Here is a 16,039-nt window from a genome sequence, read left to right on the forward strand (position 1 = left end):
GGGTGGCTCAGTGGATTAAGTCTCTACCTTCGGCTCGGGTCATGATCTCAGGGTCCTGGGATGGATTATCAGGCTCTCTGCTCAGCAGGGAGTCTGCTTCCCCCTCTTTCTCTGCCTGCTTCTCTGCCTACTTGTGATCTCTCTCTCTCTATCAAATAAATAAAATCTTTAAAAAACAACAACGACGACCACAAAAGCAAACCAACTAGAGCATTCATTCATCAGGCTGTTATGAGGGAGTTGGCGAAGATAACAGACGAATAGATAACCCAGGGAGCAAGGTCCCCAGGGAGAAAGCAACAATGAGGTTAGGAGCACTGAAGGAGGTATTAGTTTTACCTTGGAATTGGAAGAGAACTGGCATTGTGAAGGCTGTGTGGAGATTGACTCACTGAAGGAAGTTCCAGTAGACCGTCTGTCCCTTTCCAGTTAGAGCTGGCCACCCCAAAGTACTTTTGGTAGCTGTGGTATGGTGGCAGCAGCTTCCCTGCTAGAGAACACTGGATTATTTGGAAAGTTGTAAACCTGTTCCTTTCCATTAAATCCCAGAAAAGTTTGTAGGGAAACTTTCAAATAAAACATGAATTTTAAATAATAGTTTCATCAAATATTTTATGGGGTAAAAACTGATTTTAAAATTTGTTTTCTTAGGATATCCTTAGACTGGTATGTTATTAAAGTAGGCTTAAAAAGAATTCTACCAAGTCCATGGTTTCCAAAAAATGTAAACTAATTCCCTCATTTCATGATATTTGAGCCCAGATCTGTGTGAGGTAATTTCGATTTTTTTTCCTCTTTAGGCTAAAAGAAAACGAAGAGTCACTTGGTGCCTTGGTAAAATTAACAAAATGAAAGACTCAAATTATATAAATGAATTTAATATGTCAATAAATGTAACAAAAACACGTAAGGCGGCTGTAAACGTAGTGGGGGAAATTGATGAATGTGAGTGCTTTTTCAGCTGTTTTTAATTACAGAAGCATCCCTTTAAAGAATTACATTATTTATAACTCAGTTAATGTGATAAACACATTTAATAAATGTATGCATTTTAGATGCAATTACAATGGAGATAATGATAAATAATAGTGATTTCAAGAAAGTGAACATTCTATATTATTTTCACACTCTTAAGAATGATACAGTTTAGTTGAAACATGAGACATTTTGTTGTTGGTTCTAATCATTATCCAATTAAATTAGTATCCATATAACATCTGTCTTAAACTTTGTTTAATCTTGAAAGAGTAGCATTACACAGGTGTGTTTCATAATAATGTCTCCAACATCAGCAGTATTTTTAAAATCTATTTATAGGGATCAAATCTCAGAGTTAGTATTTGTCCCTGTTACCTATATTGTGTCAAGGATCAAATATTTTATTGCTAATTCTAACCAGGGATCTCAATTCATATAATAATAATATAAATGATCATATATGTTAATGTATTCTTGGCATTCATATTGTGAGCACATTAGCTAATTAGAGCTTAGTATTACCCCTGATCAGATTATTTTTTTAGTCTTTGACTTTTAAGAATCTATGGATAAATTTCTTTTTCTCCCAATTCTAGCTTTCTGCTCAGAGTCTGATATTTTCAGTAATACTTTTGATACATTAAATGAGACAGAGTGGAATCCGGCAACAAAGCTACTAAGTCAGGTATCTTAAATGTATTTTATAAAACATTATCCTCTTACTCTTTAAAATTCACTTTTTGTTGATGTTTAATTGTTGTAGCACCACATTGCTAGCTCTGACTTAATTTCAGTAACAGTTTTGGTTCTAATCACTCGTTACACTCCTAGTTGATAACTGGCATGTAGAAGGAAACTAAAAATTTTGTAATGCAGGTGTATGATAATAAGTAAACCTTTGCATCTAGTTCTTTCCCAGCAGATCTTGGTATCTATGATTTTTTTTTAGTTTCTCTTTTTCTTTAGACAATCCCCTAAGGGTTTTATAAAGTGTCAAAATTCTCAGGTATATAGTAGAATGACACAGCAGGGAGGAGGTAATATTGCTAAATCATACTGAAAAATAAAAGTAAATGTATTATATGTGGTTTCACCAAAATTTTAGGGAATACTACAGTGAATACTTTAGTAGGTATATAGAGTCCATATTGACTTTCTAGACTACTAATGTCCAAAGAAGTACAGTATAGTTTTATAAATGTATTTGTTAAGAAAATTTCATTTTAGTTTTAGAATAAAATTGCAGTGATTCTTGGGAATTATTATTATCATTACTTAACCATTGTATTAGTTAAAATTAGGTGTTATGGTTAAAGTTAGGTGTTATAGTTAAATCTGGTTTTGGTTACAACAGGAAAACTTAGAAAGTGAGCTGAATTCACTTCGTGCCAACTATGATAATCTGGTATTGGACTATGAACAACTAAGACGAGAAAATGAAGAAATGGAATTGAAATTAAAAGAAAAGAATGATTTGGATGAATTTGAGGCCCTTGAAAGAAAAGCAGAGAAAGATCAGGAGGTAAGAGATATGGAAACATGAAACTAAAACACTTTTAAAAGAAGTATCATTCTCTTAAAGATACTTATTTCTATGCGTGATGTATGGAAAATCCAACCATTTTCTATGTGTACACACAATATAGAGAATTTAAGAAGTAATTCATTTATATTATTTTTTAAATATTTAAATCATTTGTTTCACATATGAATTATTTTGCTCAAACATTAATGTGTTGAGCACACCAGAAATACTGTCTAGAATATAACCATTTCCTGCTGAGACCAATATGAATTTTACTATCTGGCTGAATGTTTTATTCATGGATACTCTGTGTTAATGGATTTCATTTTCTTTAAAAGTATATTCCCAAATATTTAGAACATTATTAGAATAGCTAGTAAAGCTGATTTTGATCATGTCTTTTTCCATAGCAGAGAGTTATGAAAATTAGTGTAACTAATACTAAATACTAGTAATGAAATTTTTAGAAATGAAACAGATCACTTAAATTTTCCAAATATATAATATTAAGTTACATGTTAAGAGAACCTAATCCAGAAACTCTCAGACTTCAGACACTTAGAAATTGCCCAAGAAATTCAAGAGATTTCTTAAGAGCAGACTGTCCTTAACCTAGAGGTCACAGACATTATAAAATTACTCTGCAGAATTTTTAAATGCTTATTCATTATTCTGGAACAAAAATTTATAGCCATTATCAGATGCTGAAGCAATCTTTGGCTCCCCCTACCCCTCAAAATAAGAGCCAGTGTTCTGGTGTAGTTAAAATATGAGTTAATTTGCAGCTACTTCTGAGATTTCTGTGAGGATAACCCAAAGGGCCACAATGTTTTTACCTCGGTATTGTTTCATTTCTTACCCTCTTTTTTTTTTACATAAGGAAAAAAGAATTCAGTGCCAAAAGTATTATTTCCATTCTACCTACAAATTAAAGTTAATCCTGGGACGCCTGGGTGGCTTAGTTGGTTAAGCATCTGCCTTCGGCTCCGGTCATGATCCCAGAGTCCTGGGATCGAGTCCCACATCCGGCCCCTTGCTCAGCAGGGAGCCTGCTTCTCACTCTGCCTGTTCTGCCTGCAGCTCTCTGTGCTCCTGCTCTCTCTGACAAATGAATAAATAAATAATCTTTTAAAAAAATAAAATAAAGTTAATCCTGCATTTCATGAGTATGTATCCTAAGATGCAAAGTCTGTATGTTCTCCACAGAGTTTTATTTAACTTATTTTAAAATTTGCATGTTAACAAAATACAAAATGTTGTATATTGACCTGTAGACTTCAGTCAATAAAAGTGGAGTTTTTCAAGGAAGAGGGTGGTCTAGTGTCATGGCTAAGAGCATGGTCTCTGGAGCCAAATTTGCTTCTGAGTAGGATACAACGCCTTGAGCGAGTCCCAGAATCTCTTAGGATTTACTTCCTTTTTCTCTCCACCCTGGAGGTTGAACCAGGTGCTTTCCAAGGCCCTTTCTAACTCCAAATTTCATCTAATTGTATCTTACTTATTATAAATAATATGTCATAAAATTAACTTTGGGCCTAAGTATAGCAATAATTTCTCTAAGTTTTTTATATGATTTATATAGTCAATTAATAATAAAAACTGAAGCTCATAGAGTATATGACTTGACTCACATCCTGATTTTTTTTTCCTTTTATCTACAGTCAAGGGGGAAAATAATCCTATTCTTTTCATCTTCATTTGGACACAACTAAAATTCTAGGTTCTATATGGTAACCTAAAATATTAAGTAATATAAACTTACTCTTTTGAAAGGTAGCTCTATTCTATTTTAAACTAAAAATACAAGTCTGTGTATACAGTAAAATATGTTCCCAAACCTCCATTTTGGGGAAAAGCTTAGCCAAAAGAAGTAAAAAATCAAATTATGGCCTTGGGACATGTGGTAATTGCCCTGGTTTGCCCTAATGATCTTATAAATCACCAGAGCCCTATATAATTTTCAAATGGGCATATAGGAATACAGTATGCTTAAATAATAATTTTTACAAGCAGGGGTAAACAAAGTCAAGTATCATCAAGCTCAGGGAACAAAGGAAATTCCAACCATCTACCTGATTTAACTTGCTTAATTTTAGAATTTTAACAACTTGGAGGTTTTTGTCTTAAGGAATTAAATATTTTTGTTTAATCTGCTGAACATTACAGTTGAAATCTGTAATTTTTTTTTATATAGCCGCCAACTAACTTTTAATCATATCATATATTTTCTCTTTATGCTTAGCATCCTAAATAATACCTCATTCAGACGTTGTTGTGCGGGCCTTACAAAAGTTCATCTTTAGATTTAAATTAATGAGAACTAGTACTTAAAGTGCTATTTTAAATGAGAGGTGAGAGAAGTTTTCTTTCTAGATGTTTATTTTCTAAAATAAGAGTAATTTTTAGTTCTTCCTTATTGGTCAATGTGATTTTGTTACACAGAATTTAGAAACAAGAAGAAAAAGATAAAAGATGGAGTTATTTTAAATTACAGCCAACACAAATGTCTAAAATTTTGCAGAACAGTTGATAGCCACTAACCACATGTGACGATTAAGTACTTGAAGTGTGGCTGGTCTGAACTGACTTAAAAACATGAAAAAAAGAGAATGTAAACTATTTAGTTTTTTATATTGATTACATGAATAAGTGGTAATATTTTGGATATATTAGGTTCAAATATATTTTTAAAATTAGTTCTATTTTTTTAATGCAGCCAGTAGGAAATTTTCAATGACTCACATAATATTTCTAGGTGATACTGACCTACAATAGGAATGTCAACACTAGTCTGAATCTAAAACTAGTTAGAACTGAATTAAGCATTCAGAAAATACTACTTTAAAAAGATGCTATTTTCATAAATCCCTTACATTCTACAAGAATTTGCCTTTACTTTTTTCTTCTTTTTTATTTATTTTTTTTTTTATTTTGTTTAAATTTAGTTAATTAGCAGGTAGTATATCATTAGTTTCAGAGGTAGAGTTCAGTGATTCATCAGTTGCATGTAACCCCCGGCGCTCATTACATCATGTGCCCTCCTTAATGCCCATCACTCTGTCACCCCATCCCCCCACCCACCTTGCCTTTCCTTTTTCAGGACTCATTGAATTATGAAGATTTCATAATTCTAAGAGAAAGTATGTTTATCTATGATAAGTTGTCATTTATGTGTTTTTGACATAAAAATATGTAGTATTCAAATATTTAATGCTCCAGATATTTGATGGAAAGGAAACTTTAATAGAAATATATGTATCTTTAGGTATTCTTTATACTTTTAGACAGCTGAAAACTATAAAATTAATAACATATCTTTCTAATATTTTCTGTGGAATGAACAAACAAGGTAATAATTGAAAATCTTATATATATCTCTGGCTTTAGTGAATAGTGATATTATTTTAAAAGCACCACATGAAACTACCCTAATCCAGACCTAAATTTTAAAACCTAAATCCTTAAAAAGTATGCCAGTATAAAGCTAAATGGCTAATTTGTGGGAAGAAAACAAAAAATCTTGTAGAATAAATACATTTCTGCACTTAACTTCCCCAAAACAAAAATTTATTAAGAGTTTTAAAGTTTAATTACCAGTAGATCTCCTCCAAGGGATGCATACTAATTTGCTTTTGACATTTTTATAGCATTATTAACAGACAGCATAACTGTTACTTGGGTCATGCTGAGGTGTTTTTCTTGTTTGCTTGTTTTACAAGGTTTGGGGATATTTTTGTTTGACTTACTGGGTTCCTGTTTGTTTTGTCTCTTCAAATAATGAGATGCCCTGTAACAGTAGCTTGAACAATTGATCTCTCAATCCCTTCTTAACTGTTTTGGTGATTCTGAAGCAGTGAATAAATGCTATCTTTTGGGGGGAGTTTCTTTTTTTCTTTTTTTCTTTTTTTTTTTTTTTTTTTTTTTCTTTATTAACTATGGTTTGCTCTGTTGCCTGTTCACATGCTCTTACAGATGCAACTAATTCATGAAATTTCCAACTTAAAGAATTTAGTTAAGCATGCAGAAGTGTATAATCAAGATCTTGAGGTGAGCATTTATGTTGGTATTTCTATTATAAAGAACTAGAACTATAAAATGTACATCATACATAATTATTTCAGAAAATAAAAGGATCATTTTGTTTTTTAAATATCAGCTTTTTAGGGGTACCTGGGTGGCTCAGTGGGTTGAAGCCTCTGCCTTCGGCTCAGGTCATGATCCTAGGGTCTTGGGATCGAGCCCCACATCGGGCTCTCTGCTCAGCAAGGAGCCTTCTTCCTCCTCTCTCTCTGCCGGCCTCTCTGCCTATTTGTGATCTCTGTCTGTCAAATAAGTAAATAAAATCTTTAAAATAAATAAATATATATATATATATATATATATATATCAACTTTTTAAATTTTACTAACAGTTTTAACTATTAAACATAAGTTCTTCTTACTCTCCTAAAATTTAAATCCAATAAAATATGTTTCACTTTATTTTTTTGTTTCCACTTATAGAATGAACTAAGCTCAAAAGTAGAGCTGCTTAGAGAAAAGGAAGACCAGATTAAGAAGCTACAGAAATACATAGACTCTCAGAAGTCAGAAGATATGAAAATGGACTTGTCGTACTCATCGGTAAGAATTAGGTTTATTTTGTTGTTTAATCATGTAGGCATTTATAGTACACCATCACCATTATTATAGCAAATGCTTTTATTGAACTCACCATGTGCCAGATGTTGTAATTTTTTTACATATAGTATTTTATTTAATTTGTCAATGACTCTGAAAGAGAGACTGTTAGTATCATTGCTGTTTTTGGGTAAAGAATCATTTGTACAGAGTTGAGGATATCTTTCTTTGAATATTAGTAAGTCAAGGACGAGTTTCCATTAAAAATCAGTAATTCAGGGGCACCTGGGTAGCTTGAAGCCTCTGCCTTTGGCTCAGGTCATGGTCCCAGGGTCCTGGGATCAAGCCCCACATCAGGTTCTCTGCTCAGCGGGGAGCCTGCTTCCCCCTCTCTCTCTGCCTGCCTCTCTGCCTACTTGTGATTTCTGTCTGTCAAATAAATAAACAAAATCTTTAAAAAAAAAAGTAATTCAAAATTTTTTATTTTTTAAATTGTTTTATATAAATGCGTGCAGAAGTATGTAGTCAGTATATTCAGGTGAACACTTGTATTGGTATTGATAATTAACTAGAACTGTACATATGGCATGTAATTGAGCATGATTTTATAAATTTTATTAATATTAATGCGTTCTTATAATTTAAATAACTATTTTAACAGTTTGGTATTTTTTGGAAACTGTAGTTCTAGATGATTTTAGTTGGTATAAGATATGTCACTGGGGCGCCTGAGTGGCTCAGTTGGTTAAATGACTGCCTTCAGGCTCAGGTCATAATCCCAGGGTCCTGAAATCAAGCCCCCGCATCAGGCTCCCTGCTCAGCAGGGGTCCTTTTTCTCCCTGCCTCTGCTGCTCTCCTGCTCTCTCTCTATCAAATAGAACAAAATCTTCAAAAAAAAAAAAAAAAAAGAAGATATGGCATTAAGGGTCTTCTGGGCGGCTCAGCAGGTCTGCCTTCCGCTCAGGTCATGATCCCAGAGTCCCAGGATCAAGCTGCATCAGGTTCAGTGGCGTCTGCCTCTCCCTCTGCCCTTCACCCCACAGGTGTGCTCCTTCTCTCAAATAAAAAAATAAAATCTTAAAAAAATAATAATAATAATGGCATTAAATAACATTTAATCTCATGGCAAAATTGTTAATTTTTGCTACGTGCTTTCTATTCTATTTGCTTTGATATTCCTGATTACTTCAAGAAAGTATCAGTTTGATTCTAGTTTTTAACACTTTTTTTTTTTTAAATATTTTATTTATTCATTGGACAGACAGAGATCACAAGTAGGCAGAGAAGCAGGCAGAGAGAGGAGGAAGCAGGCTCCCTGCCGAGCAGAGAGCCCAATGCGGGGCTCAATCCCAGGACCCTGAGATCATGACCTGAGCTGAAGGCAGAGGCTTAACCCACTGAGCCACCCAGGTGCCCCTTTAACACTTTTTAAGAAGGCAACAGTTTCTAGCTGAAATTTTGGTTTCTGTCATTCTTTGGTTTCCATTTGAGTTTTTCTGGAGTACTTTTTATTACGTTCTATTAGGACTCTTTGGTTACCTGTTATCAATGACAAATGATCCTTTGTAAAAGTAATCTTACTGTTTTAAGGCACTGGGAAGATAGGCACGTTCGTATCATCCAGGAGTGTCTGTTGATAAGAGTGGCAAGCAGAATTGCCCATTTTTTAAAAGTTGTTATTTCTTTCTCTTTATTCATCCAGTTCATTCATTCATTCATTTGTGCTTTAATATGCTGCCAAGGATATATGTGGTTGAATTTATGTAAGCTAATTTTCAGTTTGTGATTTCATATCCTTAATCTTAACTATGACTACTCACCTGCCATGTTTTACAATGACTTAAAACTACACAAGAAATTTTAACAAGCTGGCTGAACAACAATTGTGTTAACCTTTTTTAAACAGTAAGTTTCCTTAGTCTACATAATGCCTCTATAACTTGGGAAAGCATAATCAGAGTTTTTTAAATATTTTTATAATGGAAAATATTATTTCAGCTTTCATAAATAATGAACTTGATAATTAGCATATTTTCACCATTCTTTATTTATTCAGAATAACGTCTGTGTACATGTTCTCTAAAATCTTTTCCAACTCTCACCAAGTTAGATTTCACTAAATTCTTTTTGTCGTGTATATAGGAAATCACTGAAGACCTAAGACAAATGAAACAGACTTTGCTTGATGCTGAAACTGTAGCCCTTGACGCCAAGAAAGAATCAGCCTTTCTTAGAAGTGAAAATCTGGAGTTGAAAGAGAAAATGGTAATTGTTTTCTGTAATATTTATAATAAAACAGTTGTCACAACCAGTACATTTCTGTGAATTTGCAGTGTTTCTCCTAACAGAAAGAACTTACAAGTACATACAAGCAAATGGAAAATGATATTCAGTTATACCAAAGTCAACTGGAAGCAAAAAAGAAAATGCAAGTTGACCTGGAGAAAGAACTACAATCATCTTTTAATGAAATAACAAAACTCACCTCCCTTGTAGATGGCAAAGTTCCAAAAGGTATTTCATAATTTCAGACTTAATTCTTTGCAGATCTGACTTTGTCTAGAAACCTACCTGAAGGATTAGAAATTTTTTATTATCTTATCTAATTGTTTTAATAGCCTAATAATGAGTTTCAATATTATTTGAGATCAGTATTTATAACTGCTTTCCTGAAATTCTGATTCTTAAGGGTTTAGGAATTATTTTTCAAATAAATTAGACCTGATTTTCAATAAGTGGTTGAAGAACTATTAACTGTTCACCTGTTAACCAACATTGACTCTTTCTTTCATAAATTTTATACAGTCTGATTAAATAATCTAACTTTGCATGTAATTTAGATTGTCCCAATAACTGCAGGCTGTTTTAATTTACCCAAAATGTCCTAGATTTGCTCTGTAATATGGAACTGGAAAGAAAGATTACTGACCTCCAAAAAGAACTTAATAAAGAAGTTGAAGAAAATGAAGCTTTGCGTAAGGAAGTTAATTTGCTCTCAGCATTGAAATCTTTACCCTCAGAAGTAGAAATGCTGAGGAAAGAGGTAAACACATTTTTAAGCAAATAACTCTTCTTTTGAAATAAAAACCTTTGTAATAGCACTTTAAATATTTTGCTGTAGTGTATCTTAAAATAGCAGTCAAGAGACTGTAAAGATTTGACTCAACTTGTTAGGAATAGAAATGAATGTAGTTCCTCCTCTAATTTCCTTATATTATTAGAAAGCACATTTTCAAAGCCTATTTAACAGTATGCATAGTAACCTGATCAACGTAACCACCATTTCTACAGTCCTCAAATGTTTCACTTAAACAGAATTCTAGGAGGACCTGGGTGGCTCAGTTCGTTGAGCATCTGACTCTTGATTTCAGCTTGGGTTGTGATCTTGGGGTCGTGGGATCCAGCCCCACAGCAGCAGTCTGCTTATCCCTCTCCCTGTGCTCCTCCCCACTATGCTCACTCACTGTCTGAAATTAATTTAAAAAAAAAAAATTTTTTAAAGCAAGGTTTTATGGGGGCATCTAGCTGCTCAGTTAGTAGAGAGTATGAACTCTTAATCTCAGGGTTGTAAGTTCAAGCCCCACATTGGGGGGAGAGATGACTTAAAAATAAAATCTTTGAACAGAGTTCTATGGTCCATACTTTTTTCATCGTTTTTTTGGTACTAATTCTGTCACTATGTTGAATAAAAAAGAGCAATGAGATATAAAGGAGGGAATTGATAAAGTTTAGGAGTAAATCTTGCAGTGTAAATCTTGCAGGCTAGTGAACAGTCCTATAAACCATCTGCCAAGCTTTCCTTTCTCTGTACCTTTCTAAAAGAAATAAAACTGACAAGTGGTTGAAGACCAAATGGCAGATATCATGCTAAAGGACTCTAGGAACATTAATTAGTCATTCTAAAAACTCTTTAAAGTAGGTGCTGTTTTTTAGCTCAGCAAGTAGTTATGAAGCCAGTAGTTGAGCCAAACAGAAGTGCCTCCTATCCTGAGCCCATGATTGAAACAACCCTGCTGTGTTACCCCTGTCCTTAGTCTCTGCTTTAAGTTTGCTTCTCTTCTTCGCACCATTTCTACTTTACCATTAACAAGGATTGTACTGTTCATAAGCTGGATATGGTTTATTTAAATAATAATTCAAATAAACCTTAATTATTTAAATCATTCAGGGATTACATTTTTAGAAATTGGACCTGCATTCAAAGGCTTTAGAAAAAATGTGTCAAATTCTAAGAAAAAAAAAACAAAAAATGATACACCAAGAAGTTAGAAAATACTTTAGAATGATAGATAAGGAAATAAAGACACATCCTGAAATAATGTTTTTCTACTGAGTATCCTTCTCCATGTAATCCTTATTAGAACCCAAAGAGATTAGAAAACAAAACTGAAGGTAAAGTTAAAGAGGATAATATACAGGGATGGTAACAATAAAAATGTTGCCTTTAGGGGCACCTGACTGGCTCAGTGGGTTAAGCCAATGCCTTCAGCTCAGGTCATGATCTCAGGGTCCTGGGATCGAGCCCCACATTGGGCTTTCTGCTCAGCAGGGAGCCTGCTTCCCCCTCTCTCTCTATCTGCCTGTCTGCCTACTTGTGATCTCTCTCTGCCAAATAAATAAAACCTTTAAAAAAAAAAAAAATGTTGCCTTTACTTAGTAAAATCTTTGCTTAATTTCAATGTCTTCCCCTCCTCCAACCCCAAGGAAACTTTGTTTCACCTAAAAGCTGCTTCAGTAGATCCTACAATGCTAACATAGCTAAATTTTACTTCTTTTCCATAGATGCATGATAAATCTGAAGAACTTTGTATAATAACATCAGAAAGAGACAAATTGTTTTCAGAAGTAGTTCAAAAGGAAAGTAGAATTCAAGACTTACTTGAAGAAATTGGGAAAACTAAAAATGACCTAGCAACTACCCAATTGAATTACGAAAACACTGATCAAGAATTCCAAGATTTTAAAAATCATCATATTGAATTTGAGCAAAAGTATAAAATGGTCCTTGAGGAGAATGCAAGAATGAATCAGGAAATAGGAAATCTCTCCAAACAAGCTCAAAAACTCGGTTTAAGTTTGGATGCTTTGAACACAGAGGTTGGTACAAGACATCATCTAGGGAAGCAGTCTTTAGCCTTCTGAGGTTTGGCTTCCATATGTATACACCACAGAATGCTCTGCTTTTCACATTTACTTTTTCTTATTTTAAAGCTTGCTCCCAAATCTGAAGAACTTCAGCCAAAAACAACTGAGAGTCAAAAAAGTTCAAATGAAGTGGAAGAGCTGAAGGAACAATTAGAAAATAGAGATTTGAGGCTGCAAACTATGGAAAAGGAAAAAACAATGATCGCTGAGCAACTTCAACAAACTTTAGCAGAAGTAAGAACCTTAACCCAAGAAAAGGAGGACCTAAAACAACTCCAGGAGAGCCTGCACATTGAGAGGGACCAACTCAAAAGTGACATTCAGGATACTGTAAACATGGTAAGGCTATGACTGAGTAAACTGAAAACGCAGAGCCTCTTTACAAACAGTACTGGAGCCATCACTCGTGATTAATGATCTAGTAGTCACTATACAATTACTTCCACTATTTCATATTATTCTAATGGAAATTGTTTTATTTCTCTGACAAAGAATATAGATACCCAAGAACAATTAAGAAATGCTCTTGAATCTTTGAAACAACACCAAGAAACAATTAACACACTAAAAATGAAAGTTTCTGAGGAAACTTCCAGGAGTTTGCATACAGAGGAGAACCTAGGAGAAAGAGAAACTAAGGATGCATTCCAGGAAAAGGTAAATGGTGTTTCCATTCAAAGTTTTATATATGTGTAGATGAGCTTTCTCTTCTACCTCAAACACTTAAGTACATGCTGATAATTGCAATCTTGTTTATTATTCACAGTGCTGTTAACTAACAATACTTTATAAGCTGTAACCCTAATGTCTTTAAGATAATTTCAGATATAATTGCTTAAAATCAATTTAAAAAAATAAACAAAAATTAATTCAAACTTTGAGCTGATATTTTCTGAGGCCTGATGTATTTTAAATGTCTTTAAAAACCCCTTTGAATTCTAAAAATATAAGAGAGATTACTAATTATTAACCATGTCTAAAATATTTGTTTTATGACAGATTTTACATATTAAACTTGCTTAGAGATCCCTATAAAATCAATGTGTATATTTTATTTATGCCTGTTTTCTAGGGTTTATGCCATAATTTAACTATCAGGTTTTTAAATCTCACCTTAATTTATTCTAAGTAGTATGGTTTATTTTGTTCTGAGATCTTAGGAGAGTAAGGTCTTAGCTGGTTTTTTAATTATGTACAAGAAAGGCTACGAGATGCTAATGATTATTTTTTTTTTTTTAAGAGATATGTGTTAGTCCAATAGGGCAGCCATCACAAAATATCACAGACTGCTGGCTAAAACAACAGAAATTTACTTTCTCCTGGTTGTGGAGGCTAGAAGTCCAAGATTAAGGTGCTAGAAAATTTAGTTTCCGTTAAGTCTTCTCTTCGCTGCATAAAGATAGCACCTTCCTTCTGTGTTCTCCCAAAACATTTCTCCTATGCTCAAGTTGAGAAGGAGCACTGGTGTTTCTTCCTCTACTTAAAAGGACACCAATCCCGGGGTGCCTGGGTGCCTCAGTCAGTTGGGTGACTGATTCTTGATTTCGGGTCAGGTCTTGATCTCAGGGTTGTGAGTTTGAGCCCCATGTCTGGCTCTGCGCTGGGCATGGAGCTGAATGAATGAATGAATGGACACCAGTCCTGTGGTATTAGGGCTCCAGTTCTATGACCTCACTTAATTACCTTAATTACCCACCTTAAAGGCTTTCTCTTCACATATAGTCACATAGGGTTTAGGAGTTCAACATGAATATTGGGAGGACACAATTCAGTCCGTAACAGGTAATTGCCTATAATTTTACCCAATGGATTCATTTACTGTATACATTTCTGTTTTTCAAAAGTGCCTTTGATATATATTATCAACAAGGTATTTTATACTCTCTTTCAATTTTATGCACTTAATACTATTTAATCCAAAATATTTGCTACTAGGAATTTAAAACATCCATCAGTGGAAGACTGGTGAAATAATCTTTCATACATCCATAGCTTGGAATTGCATATGTATATATAATATGTATCTATGTACATAGATAATGCAACTGGGTTTATACAGTCATAAAATTTTTTAAAACTGCATATTACATGCAAACAGAAAAATCACCAGGATGGACATATTACTAACTAAAAACAAATACTGCTTCAGAATAATTCAGTAAGCTTCAACTTATATAAATAAATCTCTTTATAGATGTATATGCTTTATATAATGTGACTTTATATAATGTGCTTTTTTCCCCCATTTGCCGTGGGATACAGTATTTTTTCCTTGGAAAAGCTTTTCCTCTCTCTCCCTATGCTTTAGTACTTCTCTCCTAGAAAAGCATTTTCACTTGTTCTATATGTTTTATGTTCATAACTTATCTATAGTTTGGATCAATCAAATGAGCCAAAGGCATTTGACTTTGATTTAAAATTTATAACTTTCACTTTCATTGGGGGAAGGTTTTTTGAAAAGATTTTTGAAAGTAAGATACAACAATTAATAGCTGCTTTTAAACAAATGCAAAAATGCAGTCATAGGGCCTCATGAGAAGGGGTGTAATAGCAGAAGAGTAAGGGAAAAGGAGAGTTCTGTTCACTGGGACCAGCTGGTGTGTAGTATTAAGTTTATGTTAGAAGCATCTATGTTGATAAAAAAGGTCCAACAGGCTTTTTTGTTTCCCAGGGGTTTCTCAAATCTGGGATGGAAGGCTGAGGTCAGCTTGGTCTTCTGTTACTATTGTTAATGATGGAATCCCACATGGACCCCTCTGTTCATCTGGGCCCCACAGGGCTGCATTAGTAGGTCTCTCATAAATCCCCTAAAGGTGCCCACATTGAATCCTACTTGATGTTTCTCTCTCTAGAAAGGCAGTTTCTCTAGTGTCTTGCAACAGAAAGTTTAAACAATGATTAGTAAGCTTATCTCATGTAAAGGACACAATTCTTTTTTTTATTTAATAATAAAATCTGTTAGATTTTCTCATGGTAGCTGAAATACTTTCTAGGCTGAGTTTAGTTCTAAAATATCCTTTGGGTATTCTCACATACTTTGTCTCAGCCTGCTTTGTCCTTGTGTACAGTCCTATATTTAGGAGCACAGATGTAAGATTCTGAAGTACAGTATCTGACAAACTCATCCCAATGACTCTTTGTTCTTTACCTTAAGTTCTAATGTATTAGATCTGTGTTTGCCATTGTTAGAAACGCAAGCATATGCTAATAGTAAGAGAATAGTAAAATAAAGTATGATTTGTCCAAACCCATTCTAGAGAATTGAGCAACTACTCAAAATTATAATTTGAAGATTAGGTAACAGCATGGGAAAATGTATGTGATCTAAATGGAATAAAGCAAAATTGAATAATATATATATATATATATATATATATATATATATAAAATTACTGTATTCAAAAGAAATTTTTCAAGGACAGACTCTAAAAGGAAATATTCTAGAATTCTGGTAGTGGGTTGTGTGAAGCTGGTATGTTGGATGATTTTTTTTTCTCTTTATTTTTTATTTTTTTTCCAATTTAATTGTAGATTATTATAAAAACTTTTTTGGGGGCGCCTGGGAGGCTCAGTGGGTTGCACCTCTGCCTTCGGCTCAGGTCATGATCCCAGTGTCCTGGGATCGAGCCCTGCATTGGGCTCTCTGCTCGGCAGAGAGCCTGCTTTCCTTCTTTTCTCTCTGCCTGCCTCTCTGGCTACTTGTGACCTCTGTCTGTCAAATAAATTTTAAAAAAAAAAGTTTAAAGAGCTTTTTTTAAAGATTTTATTTAT

At 33.8% G+C, this 16,039-nt stretch overlaps 1 protein-coding gene across 3 annotated transcripts in view; it reads left to right on the top strand.

Moving 5' to 3' along the window:
• CENPE (centromere protein E) overlaps positions 1 to 16,039 on the top strand; it is a 77,126-nt gene that overhangs the window by 17,295 nt on the left and 43,792 nt on the right. For 2 of the 3 annotated variants that reach the window (XM_059171807.1, XM_059171789.1), the window contains exons 14-24: positions 801 to 945; positions 1,575 to 1,663; positions 2,333 to 2,500; positions 6,476 to 6,550; positions 7,006 to 7,125; positions 9,266 to 9,388; positions 9,472 to 9,637; positions 10,012 to 10,166; positions 11,906 to 12,220; positions 12,335 to 12,607; positions 12,761 to 12,925. In XM_059171807.1, the coding sequence (XP_059027790.1) occupies positions 801 to 945; positions 1,575 to 1,663; positions 2,333 to 2,500; positions 6,476 to 6,550; positions 7,006 to 7,125; positions 9,266 to 9,388; positions 9,472 to 9,637; positions 10,012 to 10,166; positions 11,906 to 12,220; positions 12,335 to 12,607; positions 12,761 to 12,925 (1,794 nt within the window). The remainder of the gene's footprint in view (positions 1 to 800; positions 946 to 1,574; positions 1,664 to 2,332; positions 2,501 to 6,475; positions 6,551 to 7,005; positions 7,126 to 9,265; positions 9,389 to 9,471; positions 9,638 to 10,011; positions 10,167 to 11,905; positions 12,221 to 12,334; positions 12,608 to 12,760; positions 12,926 to 16,039) is intronic. The other variant, XM_059171799.1, reaches the window with a different exon arrangement.

This window comes from Mustela lutreola, chromosome 1 (assembly GCF_030435805.1).
Source record: "Mustela lutreola isolate mMusLut2 chromosome 1, mMusLut2.pri, whole genome shotgun sequence".
In the NCBI taxonomy this organism is placed as follows: domain Eukaryota; kingdom Metazoa; phylum Chordata; class Mammalia; order Carnivora; family Mustelidae; genus Mustela; species Mustela lutreola.